The sequence below is a fragment of the Danaus plexippus genome, chromosome 19, assembly GCF_018135715.1.
Source record: "Danaus plexippus chromosome 19, MEX_DaPlex, whole genome shotgun sequence".
In the NCBI taxonomy this organism is placed as follows: domain Eukaryota; kingdom Metazoa; phylum Arthropoda; class Insecta; order Lepidoptera; family Nymphalidae; genus Danaus; species Danaus plexippus.
The window spans coordinates 3182394-3205344 of record NC_083549.1 but is presented as its reverse complement, the minus strand read 5'-3'; the positions used below and the strand labels follow the sequence as shown (position 1 = coordinate 3205344).

Genomic DNA, 22951 nt, shown 5'->3' with positions numbered 1-22951 from the left:
ATGTAACTATGGTTCTTGAAGCTTCTAAGTCTGCTATCTGTTGTCTCATGTAAAAAAAATACCACAAGGATTTTATTAATCTTTTTAACCTTTATTGACTTACTTTTGCTAAGGTCGCTTTTCAAAAGAAGTGAAAGTATAACGCTATTAGACAAGAAAAACTTGTCGATAGATGTCGCTGTTAATGACAGATCATGACTGCTAAGAAAAGCATAAAATACCAATAACTAAATAAGTTTTCAATATATTTTAAAGTAACGAAATAAGCAATTTAGATTAACTTTTTGACTACGTAGAAATATTTTCTATAAAATAGTGTGATTGTTAAAATTTACCTATTTTGTAACTGATAAATTCCTATTGAGATTGTCACTTTACTTTAAGCAATGACCAGAGCAAAAAATATAAAGAGCAGATTAACAACATATATTTTTCCAGTATTATTAAGATGGCTGGACATCTTAGTAACTTAATAACCCTTCACTCAATATAATTGAAACAATGAATAAAACAAATGTCTTATAATAAGCTTTATTTAATTATGAGTTAACAAATATTTTCGTATTTTTTAAAAACAGGTTGTGACCTTAACTGAATATAAGTCAAATTGCGTTTGCAAATTAACATTTTTACAGAAGAGAAAAAAAAAATAAACACTGAGAACCGACTTCTATGATAATGAATATTTATATACTTAACAATAAGAATTCAATTCAGTTTCAAAAGCATCATGTATTATAATACATAAAAGTTAATAACTATCTCAAAAAAACACCCACTCGCCTCAAGCCGACAGAACATGACTTACTTAGTAAGCGAAACTTTAAAAATTATAATTTAAATTAACTACACAGTACGATACGCGTCTGTCGGCGCACTCGAAACCTCAGCACGGGTTTTAGACACCCATCTAATGAGGACGTACCGAATGTTAGTCGTCAAACAAAACGGTGCCATATAGCGTCTGTGGTAATGGAAGGTCCATACAAAGGCGACAAATACCCGCGACCACACCTCACATTATAAAAACGACGAAAAAATCATTCGCGTCTAGAGATCACACAATTTGACTTCAAATTTCAATATCCACTCTAATTTGATTATCTATCTAGCAAATAGAAAGTAACAATTAGGTACAACTATTAATTACTTAAAGACTTACGCTTACATTCGGTTATACTGCGATGTGTACAATTTACGTTCTATTCAACGAGAGGATAATTATACTTTATCTCTTTCACAATACCATATCAAAAAACTCATTTGCCTATAAACGTTCCGTCCGTCGCAGATAACATGCGACGACGTCACTACAAAATATTCTCAACTTCACTTAGCCGAAATTATTGATAAGGGGGAGAAAAAGTTGTGATGTCTAAATTATGGGTGACTTATCGAATACACCATAGAAAATCGCCAATATCGAGTGTTTTCAGACACATCCTTTGGTCTATACCGTGGACACCGTATAGGCCACACTTAGTACACTAGACACGTACCGCGGTGTCACTCACAATCACAATACAAACCCTTAATCTATCACGATTTCAATATTTTCCACTATCTTTGTTATCCAAGCTAAATACAATCGTGTCATCCGAGCTGCTACATGTCGCCCGTGTCCGTGTGAGCCACGGATCGTTAGTTCGATGCAAGCATATACAGTATTATAAAATATATCAAATCAAGTGGCCAAGTGATATCTGTTTACTCAGTCTATTAATACTACGTAACTCCGAATGACGTCAGCGTATACCCCCGCCACGCCCGGCGACATCCGATAGATCTTTATATTGCTATGAAATTAACATTTATCATACAAATTGACAGTATCCGCGATGTTCCAGCGATGTTCCAATCAGTCTTAGGAGTCAGCGACGTGTTCACGGGTCACCGATTGAAACAACTTATATATTTTTCTTCATACAACTATTGTAATGTTACACATAAATTATTGCACGCCATATAACATGAGTCCGACAGCGACCACCTCCGCCGACATCACACGGGACCGTGTATCGTGTCAGCGATTTCAATATTTCCCTAATCACATCACTAATTCTATATCAGGCATAAATAAAACGTAGGATATAACGCGGCCTCACTATAGGAACGGAGCCAATTAAATAATGTACGCACAAGAAATCAACTTACTCATACAAATGACTAAATAAAATCTATATTATGAATAATGATCTCGTTGGATAGTGTTTCATCGTTCCCGTTCCAGCCATTTTATAATTCTATATGAATTTTTTTTATCTCTCAATTGTTTACACGTATTGTAAATATTTCGGTATCCTCACAACCGCCGGTCGAATCAAACACTATCCAAAAAGATGTTACAACTTAAAATAGTCATGTTTTTTTTTATATTTTATGGTAATTGTTACTTAAAAGAATAATTACAGGCTGGTTCTATATTAATGAACTCGCAGCTAACTGCACTAACCTATATATATATTTTATATTCTATATATGAAAATGTACTGTTAATTTGTTCGCGTGATCTGGAATGAATTCTCGTGATGGTGAGGTAAAACAAAACAATCTCAATACTAAATTAATATACGGACGGGAACAAAACATATAAGAGCATTCTATGAAAGTCTATGAAACTATTATTTTGGAAGAATTCTATTTTCATAATAACTATTATGTTCGGAAGGTCGATACTAAACAAACAGACGGACACTAGAGAAAAAAACATACTTGCATAATAAAAATTAACAAATAATATATATATATCCCAGCGCGACCCATTATAAGAACTGACAGATAATAAATGTCTCGCCTCCACAGATAACAAAATAATTTAATTATCAATAACACTTTAATATCTGACCGTAGGTTTATTGTACATTATAAGTTGGACGTCATCAAAAATTTCATTTCCATTAAAATTTTACATTTCACTTTTTGCCCTTACTAATAAAAACTTTTGGTCCATACATCCTTATGACATGCTACGGTATAATGACCTCGGACAATCCTTTTTATTAATAAGGCTCTCAAAGTACACTTAATATAAATACAACTAGCTGCCTTGCCAATCGAAACGTAAACTGACGCTATTAAAAAATATAATTTCTATATACTGGTTTTGATTATTAAAATATATGTGATACATGATTAATATTATAGAAAAAAAATATATTAATGAATTCCGCGTGCGACAGATATGAAGCGACGGATATATAAAACAGATTCTGGTGATACTACGCCGTTACAGTGAATCATAAACGTCCGTTACACGTGATGCCGCTGACTTCATTACTAAATTCCAATATTTAAAAAATTCCAGACTATTTTCCATTTCCATTTACCAATATGCACCATAAATTCATAATACATTATATTAATTCCATATTATCTTGTTATCGATAGTAATGATGTCAGCTATATTAAGTTATCTGATACTAAATGTCCGTGCACATGAATAAATGCTCTCATTCGTTGAATTAGGGTTGCCACCATTGTAAATAATACAATAAAAAATTTTGTAAATGTTATTATTACATCAAAATATTCATCTAAGAGAAATTAAATTATATGAAATGTTGAAGAATGCCAATATTTGTAAACATGAAATCATAAATAATAATGACAGTGAATTTAACAAAAAAAAAAAACAACAAAAGTCTTCATATGAAGTACAAGACCGCTTAATACTAATAGGCCTTCCAGATTTCTATTGAGCAATATCCAACTGTAACAGACAGACTCTTTGGATTAAATGTGCTTATTTAGTCATTAAGTAAGTCCATTAGAGTTTGAGAATAACTCGTTAACAGCTCGGTACAATCAAAATAATATTAGAGAAAATAAAATCTATAATCATAATGCAAACATGTTAATAAGTATCACGTAATACATGTTAACTGTGATATTGGCAGAAAAATAAAAATTAAATACGATTAAATTAATCCGACGCTGTTTAATGAACAGCTAATTAATTATCAAATTTTGACAAATTACATTATTGAAACATCAAAACTGATAAACCTACTTCAGGGAATCATCAACGATGACAACCATAAATTAGTTAATCGTCAAAGTTGACAACCCTAAGTTAGAGAATCATCAAATTTGGCAACCCTCAATTAGTTGATCATCAAAATTGACAGCCCTATATCATTGAATCATCAAAGTTGACAACCCTAAATCAATATACCGTTAACATAAAGCAACGTGTTTCATACACTATAATATATATATATGTATTATATTATTGTTGTTGTGAGTGTTGTTTGTCAGCCGTCGGTGTGACGTCACTTGTACGCGCGGGTCGCGCACTTCTTCTTTTTGCGTTTGAAGAAACAACAGCACCTGGAATAAACGGATTGCCTTCATGACGATTTTTTTTATAGTCTGCCGATGACCCATTTATTAATTTGGATTTACAACCAAGCCAATAAGTTATATCGGAGAAAAGTTTAAGAATATTTGTCACCAACAAGAATTAGTCTTTCTATTATATATTACGTTTCCAAAATTAAAGATTATTTTGGCTAGCTAAACCATATTAACTAAATTAATCCGAACTCGTGTTTACAGTGAAGATATCTCAAAAGTAAACAAGTGAGCGAAATCAACAGCGAGACTTGATCTGATATAGTTGTTTACACAACAGAGGCCCATGTGAATTGGCAATTATTACTTGTCGTGTGCCAAATAGTTATTAATATAACAATATTCTGATACATGAACTATATAATGGACTATAAATCAAGATGAAATGTTGCCAACAACACCGTGAATAAAAGCATAGAAATGAAGCAACTTTATCTTAATTTACGTCATTAATTAGAGTGAAAAGTCGTGTGAGAGATGCTAGCTTATTTGGTAGTTTCTGTGTACAAAAACTATGTCTAGCCCCCCAACATAACCTGATCCTTATTCCTCTCTACCTTTAGAGTGGACTTAGGGTGCAATATTTATTCTTTCTGAAATAATATTTCGCAAGGCAGGGTTCTTTGAACTATGGTCTATTTAAGATATGAAATAATTACCGTAACGGGTATTGTCTCTGTTTATGCCTGTTAGTAAATAAGTACTTAAATCGACAATGGTTCGATATCATTTTTATATAAAATGTAGGTAGTTTTTAACTTTTGGCTGGCACTTTGCATACTATATTTAATTTTTTTTTTCTTGCTTGAATATGTTTTTTTTAAATAACTTTTTAATTTATAGAAAGTAGTGAGTTTCAATATATTTGATAAGAGCTTTTAATTTTAATTGATAACTGAACATTAATGACTTATACATCGCTTTTGGTAATTATTCAACTTTAATAAATAATGCAATACTAGCTTTGCCCGCTTGTTTCCATCCTTGCTGTGTCCAAGCATGATGATTTATTACCATAGAATAATCCTCAACCGATAAGTGAAATATTCAACAGAACAAAAATCAATGCGAAACAATAGTTAATGGTTAGTGATTTCAAACAAACAGACAGACATACTCCTCACTTATCTAATACAAGTAATATAAGGACGTTTTCCAATACAACACCAGTATTGTTATTGAATAGACAAAAAAGCAAACTTATTATCTTTAAATTATTTGAATCTTACAAATAGTATTCTTTAAGAGAGCGTTACTAAACTTAAAAAATATATTATTCGGAACCTTAATCGTAAGCCGATCAATTAACTTACTCGAATCACTTCAAACTTACTTTATAAGCTAGTCATATAGTTTACTTTAATATTATGAAATCAATAAAAAACTCACTAAACGAATTCAAATAAAGTTTAGCAATAAGATTAATGAAAATATATATATACATAAATTATTTAAAAATTAAATAAAATAAAATTAATAAAATAAAATAAAATTGTCCATCATACAGTTGTAACACTGACTTGGTGTCGTCCACGACGTCGACCTCGTGGTGTGTTATGGGGGTGTTGCTGTGACCGGCCGTGGGGTCGTCGGCCCCCAGCTCGCCGTTAGTAGACGACACCACCTGGGGGTTGGCAGAGTTAAATATGGGGGTCACGGCACACACGTCATATACAGATCTGTATATTGATGTTTGTGTCACCTACAATAGTATCAGTCAATATACGACAGATTTTTTATTTATTTATATATTTTCATTAAGTATTATACAGCTCAACGAGAAATGGTCATATTAGAAAGCTCAAGAAAACAATCTATCTGGGCTATAACATTCATTAAATGTTTATATTGTAATTTTGTTTTAAGCCCATCCAGTAGAAAAATGTAAAAAAAAAATCTTCCTTGAAATTTATTACAATTTCTAGATACATGTGACTTGATTTATTTTTATACAAGATTCAAGAATACAAAGAAAGAGCTTATTAGCAAACATTCATTTCTGTAAAAAAATACACTCGTATGAAAAACCTTCGAAAATCAAGATTTCCTCTTTGATCCCTAAGTTTTTCAAACTGTATGAATGAAGAGAACTTTCATTCCATTCATAGTATGCAAATCTTTCTGTTACGTCTTTAAAGCATGAACATGTCAACGTATTGTAGGATTTTTGATATTGTGATAAAAATCCTCAACTAACAAAACAACATTATAGGCATCATTTTAGTTAAAAATTTAGCCAAATAAACGTCTACTCATGACATTAACTTTCAATTCATTTAATAATAGTGTATATCATATTCTAAGTTTGAGTTATTCTTAAGTGTGCGGAATATATTTTTGTAACTAATCATCAAAATTATCATTAAACAAGCAACAGTTATAGCACACATAAACTATGCCTTTGTAAGTCAACTAAGCCTATTAACGTTAGCCTGACGTCTGATACTTCGTCTTGATAAGCTAGTACTAAGTAATTTCGATAATGCCAATTTAAACAGCCATATAAGCGGTTTTTTGCGTTAACGATTTCGGCATTGACTTTGACGGATGTGTTAAAAAAATATTTAAATTCAATCAGTATCCTTAATAGCAGTTTGCATCAAACTAAACACTGGAAGTTTCCAGTTATTCACTACACACCTGTATTGTTATCACGTGTTAGCTTTGACGATATATGAATGAAGAACTGTAAACTATCCGTATTTATTTTGACTCAAACTAAGGCTTTTTTTTGGATATTATAAGTAATAATGTATTCCTTAGTCAAAGTCTATGCTGTGCTCCAAGTGAAGCGACACTCTAACACACACAAATGCCGAGTTCACTGACCGTTGACACCGAGCCGGGAAATTTCACATACCGAAAATGCTTATTCTTCAATAGCTAAAAAATAAATACAACAATATACATAATTTTGGTAGGAAAAAAATAAATAAATAAATAAAAAAAATACACAATAAACATGCACAGACACAGTATCCGTATAACAATAATTGCATGCTTTTAGTGTTTAATAATCAAATTATAATTCTATACCGAGAAGTAATTTTCATACATGTATAACTTAAAGATTCAATCGTTTAACTAAACAATTATTTCACTTAATAAAACATTATTTTAACCTGTCTTTGCGTTTCATTTGATATTTCACTTATTTAATATTATATTAAACGAAACTAATCGTAATAACCTGATACATAATGAAACATTTAACAGATAATGAATAACATTCACATTTATTTATCACCAGTCACCATCACTCATCATCACTCATCATCATTCATCTCCACTCATCACCGACCTGTACTGATCCGTGCCTATCAGCCGGTGTGAGGTGTCCCGTTGTGATGGGTGTTGCCTTGCCGCTGTGTGGCCAGTTGCCGGTGTTGGTCGTCCCGCCAGTACCGGAGTCCTTAACCTGTAGTTTATATAAAAATATCATAAGAAAAAAATTCTTAACTTATATGCAGTTACACTTAAAAGAAAGAGAAATAAATATGATGTACTGTTTTCATTATCACACTACATAAAGAGCGTTTCCATTATAATTTATGAATATCCACATATGACAGCAAAAATGTATTTTTATGTATGAAAAACTGGTGACTTCGTACGTGGTGTGACGATAAAAACTAGTGATAAGTGTACTTCAATATTAACTGAACGTCATTTGTAAACACAATACAATGGCTGTGTCTTAGAAAGGCCTCTGAGTCACGTGTTAATAGACCACGCCGTACACAATGTGGTCTTTAAATTAGCTGGTTCATCAGATAATGGTTTTAATTTGATTAATTATTAAATAAAATATTTATACAAAATAATAAAAAAATAAATATTAATAATTTTATACGAACAATTAAAACAAATAACTAGCAGTATACTAAGAATATTTAAATAATTTCAATATTATAATGAACATAATATCGTAGAATATTGAATGAATAGCAAACAACAGAACAAAAACACTCAAAACTATATAAAAGCTTACTTAGCAATTATAATAAATATTATTATGTACATATAATACTATAAATAAACAAAACAAAGTAATAGAAAAAAAGTTAAGGGTAAATTATAATAAATAAGGGTAACATCGAGTTATAATAAACCAGGGTAATTCATGAATACTCAAGGGTAATGCATCAAACCTCAGATATAAGCGCCGCCTCATCGTCCACAACCAAACCCATAATATAATCACACAAATCATCCTGTTGCAACAGAAAAAAAAATACAATAAAAAAAAAATATCCCATAAACTTGGATATGGTGTTGGAAATAGGCGTGCTTATATGATTAGTCAATAATCAAACATACTCATAAATAGATTTAAATAAATAATTATTACATTATAGTATTATGTATGTAAATATTCTACACAAATTTAATATATCATTTTTATGCTCATTTTAACATTTTTATATAGTACATCTGTTGTAATATTATGTCACATTATCAGATACCACAGAGGTCGTAAGTAATTTTAACAACTGCAATATTGTTACCCAAACCGTGAAAAAAAACTCATATATCAAATTAAATTCATTTCTCAATATTCATTCTATATTTAAATATTGTAGCTGTATCCAGCATGAGTAAATTGTTTGGTTCCTATGAGTAATATTAGTACTAAACAATTTAAGCTTTTTCATTTATCATTATCCTAAACACTGAGAGTTAGTATGATTGCTTGTTTACAACTGCTGAACCGATTGTGATGAAACTTGAAATATCTACAATTGACATTTTTGTACGAAAAGTCACACATAAGTGGGGCTAAACTAGTATATATAAAGTATTTTTATTAACCAGAATTCAAGATATTTACCATCACTATCTATAAAACCTCACTATAATACTGACCTTATGGAAAGGCTGATGTCTATCCCTGTTTGGTGAAACCACTATCTCCTGATGACCAGTTTGAATAGAACCCACCGGAGTTGACTGGAATTAAGAAACATGTATTTAAATATACTATATTATAGAATACTAATATGACTGACAGACTGATATTAATATAATGTATTTATTTATTTACATGATCACAGTCTAAACAGAAAATCTACAATGAGATAATACAAAAATCATGCATGTATTTCCAAACAAATTAATGAATCATATATTTTTGAGTAAATTTAAATGTGTAATGAAACGTTAATGAAGGAATTCATTAAATTTTATATTAAATTTTTTTATAACACATTACTGACCTTGTCGGATTTATTTCTAACGATATTGGAGGGGGGCGCGTTACGCAATATGCGCATAACGTGCATGTTCGCGGGCTGATAGCGTGCATGCATGCAAATTATTATAAAATAACATGCAAATTATAATTAAGTAATACACAAAAGCATGCAGGTTGGTAAAAAATGTTTTAAGTTATCACATTTAATGTAAAATTTTTATTGTTTCTATAAACCTATAACCCACATTAAATTATTGAAACGAACATTACAATTTCACATAACAAAAGCGAACAAAGGGAGCCATAGGAAAATATGCCGGGACAGTTAACAATAAATATAAAAGTTAATAAGCTAAAATCTGAATTTGGCTGTGCAGTTGATTAGACCTTAAATTTGAAACACAGATTTTGAATGAAATTTCGTTAACAAAAAAAAAACGTGTATTTATTAAAAGTGCAATGAACAGAAACACACATAACAATATATTATTTATTAATTTCATCTAAATAGCTATCTAACTAATAGCAAAACACAGTGGGAGGTGTTCAGTATTAACAGATTAAATTATCAACTCTTTATAAAAATATAAATTAATTGAAACAAAAACAATCAAAATGTCATCTCGACCATATCAATACAAAAGGAAGAAAAATCATTAAAAAAATCTGTGTTACATATATATATGTTATAGGGGTCAGATCAATATGACACTCCAATTATAGGAATAGAAATTTTATAATCAAAGCATATATATATATAGTTATTGGCTTTAATATAATAACATTATTTTTTTTATTAAAAAATAAATAAAATTCTCATAGCTTTACATACTAGTTTTATGTAATGTCATGCAGTGAAATTTGTTTGAGACAATTAAATTAATAGCTTAACTAAAGACAACAAGCTCGTTTAATCAGATTTTGTGTTAGAAAAGGTTTCCTAATCCAGTGGGCTGTATGTACTGCTGTTAGATTCTAGCTAATTTTAAATAAATAACAATCAATGAGACAAGATTTTAGTTTTTCGTTAACAACAAAATATATACATTAGTATACAATTATTTTTTTTAATAAATATTCCAGTACATTAATTTGTCCAAAATGTGTTGATCATAAGGTATACAAATCATTGTATAACATTTAGAAAAAATCTTTGGTATAGTTATTAAATAAATATATTTCACATATTAATATTTTAGTTGTTCACGAACTCCACTTTCGCATTTCCAACATTTTTTGTGACAATTCTAGTTTTTTTCATTATGCTGGTTCAACCTTTAAGACGAACAATACATTTACAAACACTACCATACTATATGGATATATAAATTGAGAGACTTTGTCAGTATATCATTGTCAAATAACTATACCTATACCTATCACAATTTGAAACAAATGTTATCTCAGTAACGTCACACGATTTGTAAAAAAAAATATTGATAAAAATCACATTTCATCTCATCATATAAGAAAATTTACTTCACCTAAATGTTATATAATTATCATACATTTTTTCAAGGCTATTAGTTACTTGTGCTAGCGAAATCATATGTGTGATATAAATTTAACAGAGAGAGCATATTTTTAAGAATATATTAATAAAAATTAAATGAACTCACATATAGATGTATCGGAATGACATATATATTAGTAGGGCACTAACAAAGCATGCACATTATATAAGATATAAGTGTATATATATGTGTGGGACTCACCATAGTTTTGCCGGTCCAATCAAATTCCCCGTCGTCCACATATCCCCGTCTCTCGAACAGATCTCTGAACATACGTCTGAGTTGATCGTAATCTGGCGTCTCGAAGAAATCCAATCTACGCACGTAACGTAAATAGGTCGCTAGCTCCTCGGGATGACCCTCGCACAACACCTGATACATATGACATATAAACGTATATATAATATATACACTTCTAATGAGTAACTATAATCTATATCCATATTACAAGTTCATCATCAGATTACATACGAAAAGTTTCGAATGACGTAATAGTATTTATCCTTATGAATTGAAAACTGAAAACGTTCCGTATGCAGTGACTGTGCTTACTCGTGTTAAGGGCACTGCTGGTAATCGTCCTCAAGGAGTCTTGATAGAATACAAGGAATTTAAATTACTACTTTAAGTGTATATGATTTTAGACCATTCCATAAAGATAGCATAGATAGATATGTTGTCATGTAGAATCGCATAATTTTGATAGTTTAAATTTTCAATACAATTTAAAAATATTCAATTTTATTGCAATTAGGGCTAACTAAATACTAAGCGTAATTATACGTGACTGTTATAGACATATCAACGATAAATTAAAAATACTTTTTTAACGTTTTTCATACTTTACCTATGAAACTTTCTATTAACACAATTGATATCCGTTTCCGCTCACCGGATGTGAGTCATAATAGTAACTATAATAATTCTCTGGTAACACAAACCTCTATGGGCGTCGCCCTTTTTGTGTCACCGATTTTTTGGTATCTTTCTTTGAGTGTATCAGCTTTTAAACCCTGCCACGGTAACGAGCCACGTAAAAAATACATAAACATATGTCCCAAAGCTTCGAGGTCGTCGCGTCTAGATTGTTCTGAAAACAGAAATAATACATCAAATATTATTTTCAGTGAAAAATATTAATGGGAGTTATTAATATTATTAGTTAATATTATTTTAACATTTAAAAGATCTTTATTAATTAATATGTGACTGTATTATGATTATTGGCCACAAGTGACATGTAGGTAGTTGTATCTGGTTAGATTCATTTCAACAAACTGACATCTAGTTTTGATATTTGATATCTGGTTTTAATATTTAATATCTAATATTGATATTTAATACAGACGGTTACCTTTTCCTAAATGTGTATTTATCGACATATATCTCGCGGTCCCCGTCAGCGACTTGTGTTCCCGGTATGGGATATGTTTGTTTGTCTCTAAATCTATATATTCTTTGGCCAAACCGAAATCTGTAAACAAATGTATTGGAAGAGAATTAATTAAAACAAATTATGTTTAAACTAGTAACTTTCTGTTTGTAGGTGTGAGCGTGTAGTTGTGGTGATGGTGTAGTTTTGTTATTTAAGGAGAACATTTCAACCGCAATTCCGGTCAAGTATAATGTTACGGTTTTTCTAGCTAAAACAATATTTACTTTAACATACTGATACATATTTTATATTAAAATTTAATATTAATTCAAATATCTTAAGCTAAGTTGTAGTATATCTTAAATTTTAAATAATGTTTGGAAAATAGTATACGGAGTCGGTAACTAAGTGAAGACAAAACAAAAGCAAAGTCAGCTGACGTAGTATGTCTGCAGTGCATAATGGGATTAGGAAGGTCGAACGGCTATTGATTCGCGAAAACTGGCCTCACTCGATACAAGACAATGTACAAGCATATATTATTTTAGAAAAAAAGTATAATTAAATATACAGCGTGTTATTATAATGATATTAATGTATAATATTTTAGTACATTTCTTAATTTCCTACATACAGTGTGTATATAATTTGACTGTAACAAAATTGTGAAACAATTTTTTTCTATTTAGTATAATATTTTTATGCGCAGTACAATCTTTTGTATGAATCTAATTTAAATTAATCTCATCTCATTGGTAGTGTGGATATTTATACAGATTAAATCTTGTAACATACTAGGAATAGTATTTATATAACACCTTTTATATTAATAACTTTTTTTACTGAATGAACTACGCTTGTTGTATAAATCACGGAATGTGATTAGTTGATGTGCGTGTTTTTAACCAGCGACGTAAAAAGGGGTGTGACATAATTTCCTACGGCACTTATGGTCAATGATTACTCGATAAAGTATCTCAACCTTGCCAGTATTATAATTCTATTACAATGTATAAACAATTTTTTTTTGTCAATAAAACTTAAATTATTATATATATTGATCATATTAAAATATATTTACAAATACATGAACACATTTAGAGATAATATGCTTCTATTTAAAACACTTTATCCCTAACATCACATTACAATATCAAAGTTATTTATTTTTGATCGCATAGAATTTCGGTATTAAGAATTCTTAGTCCAAGGCTATATTGATCCAGTAACAAAAAAAATATACAGACGTCACAGCAGTATTCGTACAAAAAAGCTTTTCATCGAACCAGATTTAAAATAATATATATGTGTGTGTGTGTGTTTGTGTAATGGAGAGAGAGAAAGAGATAGAGGTATGTCTTACCAATGATGTGTATGATTTTTTCTCTTTTACTCGTAGTTCTACCTATTAAAAAATTCTCCGGCTTCACATCCCTGTATATAAGATGTCTAGTGTGAACGTATTCGATGCGGTGCAACTGAAAATATAATTTACATAAGAAAATTATTATTCATATAAATATAAAGAGCGTTATTGACATTAGAATTAAAGAGAAAAAAAACTATATCAATCCCCGATCATGTTTGAAATAATACACTGATATTGATATCATGAAGTTGTATTAAAAAACTTATTTATATACACTGTGTAAATTGTAATTGTACCTGATAAGATTTTTACAATAGACGATGTAGTCTAAGAGTTAACTTTCTCTATAGCATATAATTACCAGAAAAATATGTAATCTATAGCTCTTTTATCAACAGGTTCTTGAATATTCTTTACATACTGGGTTATATAACTTCAAGTATATAGTTACGTTGTACATAATGACTATATAGGTCCGTCCTCTCCGCTGTAATACTCACGAGTTGCATTGCTATCATCAACACTGTCTTTAAAGAGAACCGCCTCCCGCACAGATCGAAGAGGTCTTCCAGCGAGGGTCCGAGAAGTTCCATTACCAATGCATTGTATTTACCGCACGGCCCGAAATAATACACCTCCGGGATCCCCTCGGCCGTAGACGGCGCTGTGAAGTCCGAGGCGAGGTTTTTCATGATAGAACCGTACGTTATATGTTAAATACTTACACAACACACAGTAGGTTACGTTTGTAGTTCGTGTTATACAACGTCATGACCAGGGTAGTTGCGTGATTAAAACAAAAAAACATTTACTACTTTTCGTTCAACCAACTTACAAGCTGTATAGCGATCAGGAGTACAGTCTTCAGTCTGAATCTCCTACCGCAGTGTACGAAGAGATCCTCTAATGAGGGTCCTAGCAACTCCATGACCATGGCGTTGTAGCGACCACCGCATGTTCCCAAGTAGTATACTTTTGGTATTCCCTCTGATCAACATCGCTATGTTACTTATATACGGTACAAACTGTACGGAACATTCTTCTTACATTCCTATATATACAGTTGTTCGGTTTGTGTGTGATATGCTCTTATGAAATCTTTGTTTACAGTCACTTTATAAACATGTACGAGCGCTAGAATAAACAATTGTCTCAACCGAAATACACCTTGGACGGTTCTCCCACTTACGCTTATAATGTATATATATCAAATTTTTACTATACATTTTTACGTGAAACTCAAACAGCGCTTAAATTACAGCGCTTAAAATACTAAAAGCATACTTGGGACGTGTGATATATATGATCAACTATTTTAATGTTGTTTGAATGTTTTTTTTTATGTCATACATAATATAATAGTGGAAGAAAAAGTTTTCCCTGATACATTTTTATTAAACATAATTGAAAGAACATTATATATACATACATGTGTATGTTTGTGTGCGTGTGTATGAGTGTTGCGCGTTTGTGTGCGTGTGTGTAATATATCAGTAATTTTGTTAAGCTCACCGTGGGTTCCTAATAACTTGTAAAATCTGTACTCTAGATGTAGTTGTGGAGCCTTCGACTTCATAGGTTCCATCTTAATAGCTACGTGTTCATTGTTGTATAGATTTTTCCCTGCGAACATTAATTTATTTATTACTAATTATTATCTACAGTAATAACAATATTTTAACATTAGAACTAACAATTGAATCATTATAAATATTTATTCTATTTGAAATTTATCGATATCATAGAGATGTATACTATAATATAACGATAAACGTCTGGTGACGTCACAACGACGATTCAATTATCAGTGGTAGCAATGCTGAGAATGGTCTCTGTCATATATGTATTCACGTTCTTATCTTATCACATGTATTTTCATTAAATATACCTGTGAAACTATCGCGTTACTTAACAATATTATAAGTATCTGTTGAATTAACTTTCTCATGATATATTGCTGTCTAATAATAATTCTAAAACTTCAATATGATTTCTTTATAGAGATTTTGACTTTAATGTATCTATTGAATAATATATTTTTATATCAACTGAACGGTTATTTTAATTACAGCTCTATGAATAACTAATAACTCTCACAAATGAAACTAGTAATGAAACATGTAGACAAGAAATTGTATGACTACTACAAGTTTGCATAGTCACACTACGTTCGAACCGTCACACGTTTCTAATTATATGTATAACCTATTTTAATACTATAACGTTATAATATTTTTTACGTAAAACTGTTAACGATTGGTATGTTACGAGGCGAACTTATAGTAAGCATACTGTGATTTTAAATTCCGCCTGGTCGGATCGACTTCGTTAAAACAAAACTGGGTCGCACATATTAAGACGGCTCATTTGACATGATTTCTATATTATGCAAGCAAATTAACTCAAAACGTCCTTATATTCTATACTAAAATAGTTCAATGAACGAGAAAATTAACTTAGTATATGCTTATTTTGTATCTAGGTTCGTTTTATACCTATTGCTATGAGTCATCTTGATTTTGAACAAATATCAGTTAAATTTTATTATGTATTTAATATCCATCATCAAAACGTGACCGTAAAAATATATTACTAAAAGATAATTGCGTCAAAACGTCCGCATGTGGATTGTGGACTAGCTAGCTTTAATGTCATTTCACATGACGCGTTTAAAATCCAATTCCAGTACGACAGCAGCCTTACAAGTCACAGGTAGAATTAGCGATACGAAACCATACCGCTTTGAAGACAAGACAAGCCTTACGGTTAAGGTCAAAGTTAAATGACTAGTGCGTAACCAATTAATTTAGACACATGTATCATGCGTAAAACGATTTCTTATTTACCGTTAAAGGATATTTACAGTCTAGAAGTAATGAGGACGTACCATAATTAGTTCTTTAAACAACAAAACAATGTAGGCTGAATAAACGTGATTTCCCGAGAAATCCAAAAGCCTCTTTTAACCCCATTACGGAAGCGTTCCGTCAAAGATACGAATTTCAAAGAAATGCATCGGCGACCCAATGACTCATAATACTACCGATAAATTCGTCTCTTTTGTTTTATTAAGAAAAAAAAACAAAAACCGTCCGTTCATTTTTACAACGAGTTTAATTTGAAAAATTTTGATGACGCATCAATTTGGAAGAGCATGTCCGATCATGATTTACATTCGTTAAAAACGTCCAGAGAAAGCAACGAACGCTAACTGTAAAGCCAAATCGATGACATTATATAAACTTCACAAACTCGCGACACTCTTGTTTATACATAGGTCCTTTGTTATATTTGAAGTGTTTCCTTTGAATTTTCCAAAGTGATTTTTTTTTTAGGTTCCACAACTCCAACGTCATAATAGAAGCGAGAAACAAACAGCCTTTGTTTAACCTCAGTCAGTAGGGTAAGGATGCAAAAACAAATTGCAGAATCGATTCAACTTAGAAGTCGGTTAAGGTTATTACTGAGCGAATATTGCGTTATGTGTTCTAACGGGTACCGCGCTCTCGTTCTATGGACATTTTTTAATACATAAACTCATATAGCGTATTCTTTAATGTATTAAATCATTTATATGTTAACATGTTAAGTAAACGGTGAAAGCTAGTGTTGTATACTCTAAAGTCGATAGTATTTCATCTCATACATATTGAAAGTATTTTTTAACAACTCAAAATACATTCAAAATAATTTTTAACAGTGCATCAAGGACGCTTATAATTTTTCTGATCACTAAGCTACAGTTGTAACAGTTTTGTTGAGCTGTTTCATTTAGGTTCAATGTAAATAGCTCACCGAGCCTAAGCTCGCCGAAGTTCCCGCAGCCAATTTTCTTGCCGACGCGGAAGTTTGGCCCCACCATAAGGACGCCCGAGGACGAGGTGACCGAGTGCCGCGACGTGTGCATCGTGCTGCCCCCGCCCACGCCGCGCCCGCCCACCGCACCGGTTACGCTGCAACAGTGCACAGGAAGCTTTATATCTACACCACTAATATAAAATGAAAGGTCCCATTCAAGAAATTATCGCGAATGTTATGGTTAAAGAGGCGCACTACAAAATTTTGTCTTTATTTGTTATGCGTCTATATTACAAGGTCCTCTTTGATAATGTACTGTAACCGCTTTTTTACCAAACCATGATCACAAAGCCTGGCCCGGTTCATGTATAGAAGAGGAACATTGTCAAAAAGGCTGAATTTGCATTTATAATTTTCTTTGACATTTGTGAAAGAAAATAAAAACAAAATTTTCATACCCATAGGCCATAAGTCTTCCACAGCCCACCATCGAGTAATTTAAATTCTGAATGAATAAATTCATATGATCATTACACATATTGAATTGAGAGAGCATACAACATTAGAATGATCGCCAAAAAAAATTTATCAATATTATCCTCTTTATTCCATTGGCATTAAGGTTCAAGAGCGTTCAAAATATTTACTAACCAGCTCTAATTATAATCTAAACCACTACTATAGCATCATAATTCATAATGAATGAGGAACTATCATATCTAGGATGCTAAGATTGGCATATAACACTAGCTCACAGCAACACTAAACATATAAGACAAAACAAAACATTTCATAGTATTAATTAGAAATATTTACAAATACATATAATATTAATCTTAATTATGTACTACAGTTGTTTTCATAATATTATGTATACAATTCTATAAATAATATATATGTATATATATTAGGATGTGATTATAGAGTTCATTGACACACAGAGAATTCAAGGTTGGACTTGGTATATCCTCTGAATTTGTTACACTCACTTTATAAAATAATTCATACTACAACATTTACATTTTGATGATATGAATAGAATGCCAATGTTACTTCATAGGAAACACGTCATTGTATGTATATTATACATTTTACTATTATTTTGTTGAATCTTCCATGAAATAAGTTATTATTAAATGATGTCAAATAAAAGTTACACAGAAATAATTAATTTTAAATATATGACACCTTTTTTTTACAAAAAAATATGGTTGATATCTAAAAGTGCATTTGCTATATTATTTTATCATACAATACTATAGAATATACTAAATATCTTTGACTGTAATTACAGGTTCAGTGTTACAAGTATAGAAAAGATACAGAATAAAGATAAACAGACAAAAGGAAAATAAAAATTACAATATATATATATATATATATATATATGTATATATATAAATAGAACTATGTTCATATAATAATTCCTAATGCTGTGTTATAAATATATATACATATACATATATATATATATACTCAGTTTATTTCATTTAACAACATACAGAATTCTTTTGTTCTAATTAAATAACTTGATCTCTCTACACAACTGAGTATTGGAATTACTCCTATTATGACCACATATGTCTGCTTATAGAAAAATTCTTCCAAATAATGTTAGATACTAAATTATAAGATAGATATTCTCTCTATACTCCTACTTAATTGTAACATAAAAGTCTATTAAAAACATACATACATGGTTTTAAGATTTATAAAACAAATACATCTATTTTACATGTTAAATAAAGAAAATAATTCATGAAACATTAATTATATAAAATATCTCAATAGGTGACCATTACATTGATAATTATTTTTCAAAAAACTTTCAATTCAATAACATTTCCTTAATAGTTGTTGGCTGAAGAGAATTATATAATAAAAAGAATATAAAATGTACCAAGCAATAAATAGAAACAGCAACATTCTATATTTAAATATAAATCTTTAAAAATAAATCATGCAACACCATAAGCAGGCAATGTACTGCAATGAATCATACCAAGTTATTGGCATTGAGTCTAAAAGTGAAAGTTACTTGATGCACTTCCATTTAATGCTGACTTCAAAACAATTATAACTTTTTAAACATTCACATGCACATACATACATTATGTAACAAATATAATATATAAATTATGTGTTTTTCCTCATATAACAAGATTGTCACAATAAATAAACATACTTTAAATGTATGAGAAATTAATTTGTTACAAGACTTGAACACAGATGACTATTATATGCAATGACAATACTTACAATTTTCTATGCATCAAAATGTATGTTAAATTCTATTTGAGCCTGATATAAACACTTTGACCATCCCATCTTCATTCCTGACATGTGACTGAATGACATACATCATAGCTCACTTGATAATATTAAAGTTACAATACTTTAAAATGTGAACCACATACAATGATGCATGTATTGAATATATGATATGTTAATAATTGCAACAATTATATACAGTGGTGATAAAACAGTCTTAATGAAGATTTATCAAGAGTGTAGTGTGACAAGATGTTTACATGCGGTGATTGAATTCAATATTAACATTTGTGACCGGTTTATGTTAAAATACATACAAAAATTTTGTCCTGACATTATTTTTTTTTTTTTAGTATGTGTCATATTTTTATATGTATTGATCATATTTAAGGTAAAGAAACATGATACACCTTTGCAAGACTGACCCAAATGTTTAAATGTGTAGAACATTAAGAAATAATATCTTCTCTGATATGATTTTTTTTATGTTACACTTGTTTTGTGCAAATGTATATTGTTGGTTAAATGTTTAGATTATCAAATGATATATATTAACAAGAAAATTTTTAATAGAAATTAACTATAGGCAAATTTATAAATGTAAAACTTAATTATTAGCAATGGAATATAAAAACACAGAAATATTAGGCTTTACATTAGAAAAAAAACAGTTAAACTCAAAGCCATGTCAAAAAGCATCTTAGACATACTTAATTGTGTCATGCATTACAGAGTGTTTAAAAATATGTCTTTATTTTTAAACATTAAAGCATATAGGAAGTAAAATTGACAAGAAACAAAAAGAAACAGCAAAATTTAATGTTATTCAGTCCATACCTTCACTAAAAATATGACTTTATCACAACAAAACCATTATAAAAATCTTAAGAAATGATACATATGTTAATATGTGATCATATTTAATCTAATTTCAATATCAAATCAGAGCTTTCACTATAATTATTTTTATCATACTTCATATTACATCAATGTATTAAGTAATAAAAAAAAAACAATTTGTTTACATTAAATCAAAGAAAGATATTATATTGTACGGGAGGCAGATCAATGACTCTATTCATGATTCATAGTATTTACATGAACTACAAGTTTAACAATTCATTACCCTTCACATATAACTTTGATGTTTTAAATATATGCGAGATGGAAAGTAAACAAAATCGTTTTCTTAAAAAAAAATTATTCTGAATTTAATTAAATGTAAAAATCGTTCATTTAATGCTATAATAAAATTAAAGAAATAAAAATAGCTTCAATATGAAATCTTTAAACAGAAACTGATAATAGACGGTTTGAATACATTATGTTAGAAATATTACTTTTTAAAATGTTTTCAACTATGGTTATAATCTTACAAATATAGTTTTAGATAACGTTATCTGATTGATAGATATCCAATGAAATTCAACAAGGTCTCCGTGATTAGGAATAACAAAATTTATTCAGTACAAAACATTACTGAAGTAGATTATATTAATGTGTTGCAAATGTAAATTACTATTTGAAAATTATTGAGTCGTAATAAAATACAAATATGTTCTAATACAACACTGTGAAGATAAAATCTCAGTAAATTTATGAATAGATATAAATGTGAGATTATACAACTTCTCAACAATTAATGTAACATAGTCAATGAGCAATAAAATTGATATTTAAAATAAAAATAGCTATTGGTTTGGCTCAAAAATTAGAAATAAAATGGATCCTTACGTGGAAGTTCTTTTGTCGTCGCTCTGACGTTCCTTGTCCTTGGTACCCTCACGTTTATTCATAATACTTGTATGCTGTGCAGGCTATGACCAGCACTTGACACTCCAAGAGCCGACCGTCAGTGGTCGTAACACGCCGCAGTCCATCACAGCATCCAAACACTGCACTGCAATATCGACATAGCACACCCGACACCTTTTTAAATATTGCAATTTTTTTTTCTTCTCTTGCCAGTAAACACTACACTGTTTTAAAATTTATCTCAAAATCATTTTCGTCACTGCAACCACAATGTAGATGTTTCGGCGACTCGCGACCTTAGCTACAAAAGGAATGTTTGAATTGATCAAAATATTTTTTTACAAATTATTCTTTAGAACCATACATTTGCTACAATTCATCCGGAAAGAAATGAGAAAGATTATTATAGGTCGTCGTGCCAATGTTATGTTCACTGAAGAGTAACAACAAGCTTTATAGGTGGTGTACCATTTACTAACACAACGACCAAATTTATCCAAAGGGCGTGTTAAATTTCGTCATTAATAATGGATGTCGGTTTAAAAAGTGAAATAACAATCGGAAAAACCTAGCAAGTGACAGTTCCTTTTCGATGTGTGAAGTCAACCCAAATAAAATTATCTGTCGGCACAAATCGTTTTACAACAAATATTTTAGAGAGATCCCATATCAGTTAATTCACAGAACTTTGTTACAATTCAATATGTTAACAGATAAAAACACAGTATGCAATTTACGATTAGTTTCACAACGTCGCCGAAACATCAAATGGACATTTGTCCCGATAAAAAGTTTAGGTTTTGTAATGGCCACCAGTAGTACACTTTAGTCACTTTTATAACTGTAATTTATAAATATTGAATTTAAAAACACCAAATCATGGATTTTAAATACCTAAAAGTTTACCTAAATATATATCCTCTAACAACAAAATTTCATAGTTAAAAAATATTATTTCAAAGATTAATCACTGAAATATCGCCATTCGGCGCATGCGCAAACTTGTAGCACTTAGTGTTGCCAGGGTGAGACACATCCTTGAAATTTTATTGAATTTATTAGGATCTGTACAAGTTATAACAGCTATAAAGAAAGATACACTATTAACCACATATTGAAAAAACGTGAAAAAAAATGTCTCAAGAACCTTTTTTAAGAATTTAAAATTATTTCATTACAATAGTTTATTTTATACTCATTCCTGTTATATTTATAGTAAATTGGCAACCCAACGAGTTCCTACGTTCGAAATAAAGTAATTATAAATTAATTATCTTTTTAGACAATAAATATTTCACACTTCTGTTTAATATATAACTAAA

The 22951-nt window shown here is 30.2% G+C and overlaps 1 protein-coding gene across 19 annotated transcripts; it reads right to left on the bottom strand.

Annotated features, from left to right (window-relative positions):
• Positions 1-517: 517 nt before the first annotated feature.
• Positions 518-22661, bottom strand: LOC116768182 (casein kinase I). Of its 19 annotated transcripts, none has more exons than XM_061523662.1 (15): positions 22536-22661; positions 21609-21930; positions 17601-17758; positions 15318-15428; positions 14306-14469; positions 13800-13914; positions 12416-12535; positions 12003-12151; positions 11263-11433; positions 9220-9303; positions 8505-8567; positions 7655-7771; positions 7183-7236; positions 5859-5977; positions 518-4347 (listed from the first exon to the last, which is right to left on the bottom strand). In XM_061523662.1, the coding sequence occupies exons 2-15, from the start codon at positions 21668-21670 to the stop codon at positions 4272-4274; spliced, it is 1563 nt and encodes a 520-aa protein (XP_061379646.1). In that variant the 5' UTR covers positions 21671-21930; positions 22536-22661; the 3' UTR covers positions 518-4271. The 19 variants fall into 19 exon arrangements, with proteins under 19 accessions (XP_061379646.1, XP_061379648.1, XP_061379650.1 ...); XM_061523664.1 differs by having other exon boundaries at positions 22524-22638; XM_061523666.1 differs by having other exon boundaries at positions 21609-21888; positions 22536-22627.
• Between the last annotated feature and the right edge of the window lie 290 nt (positions 22662-22951).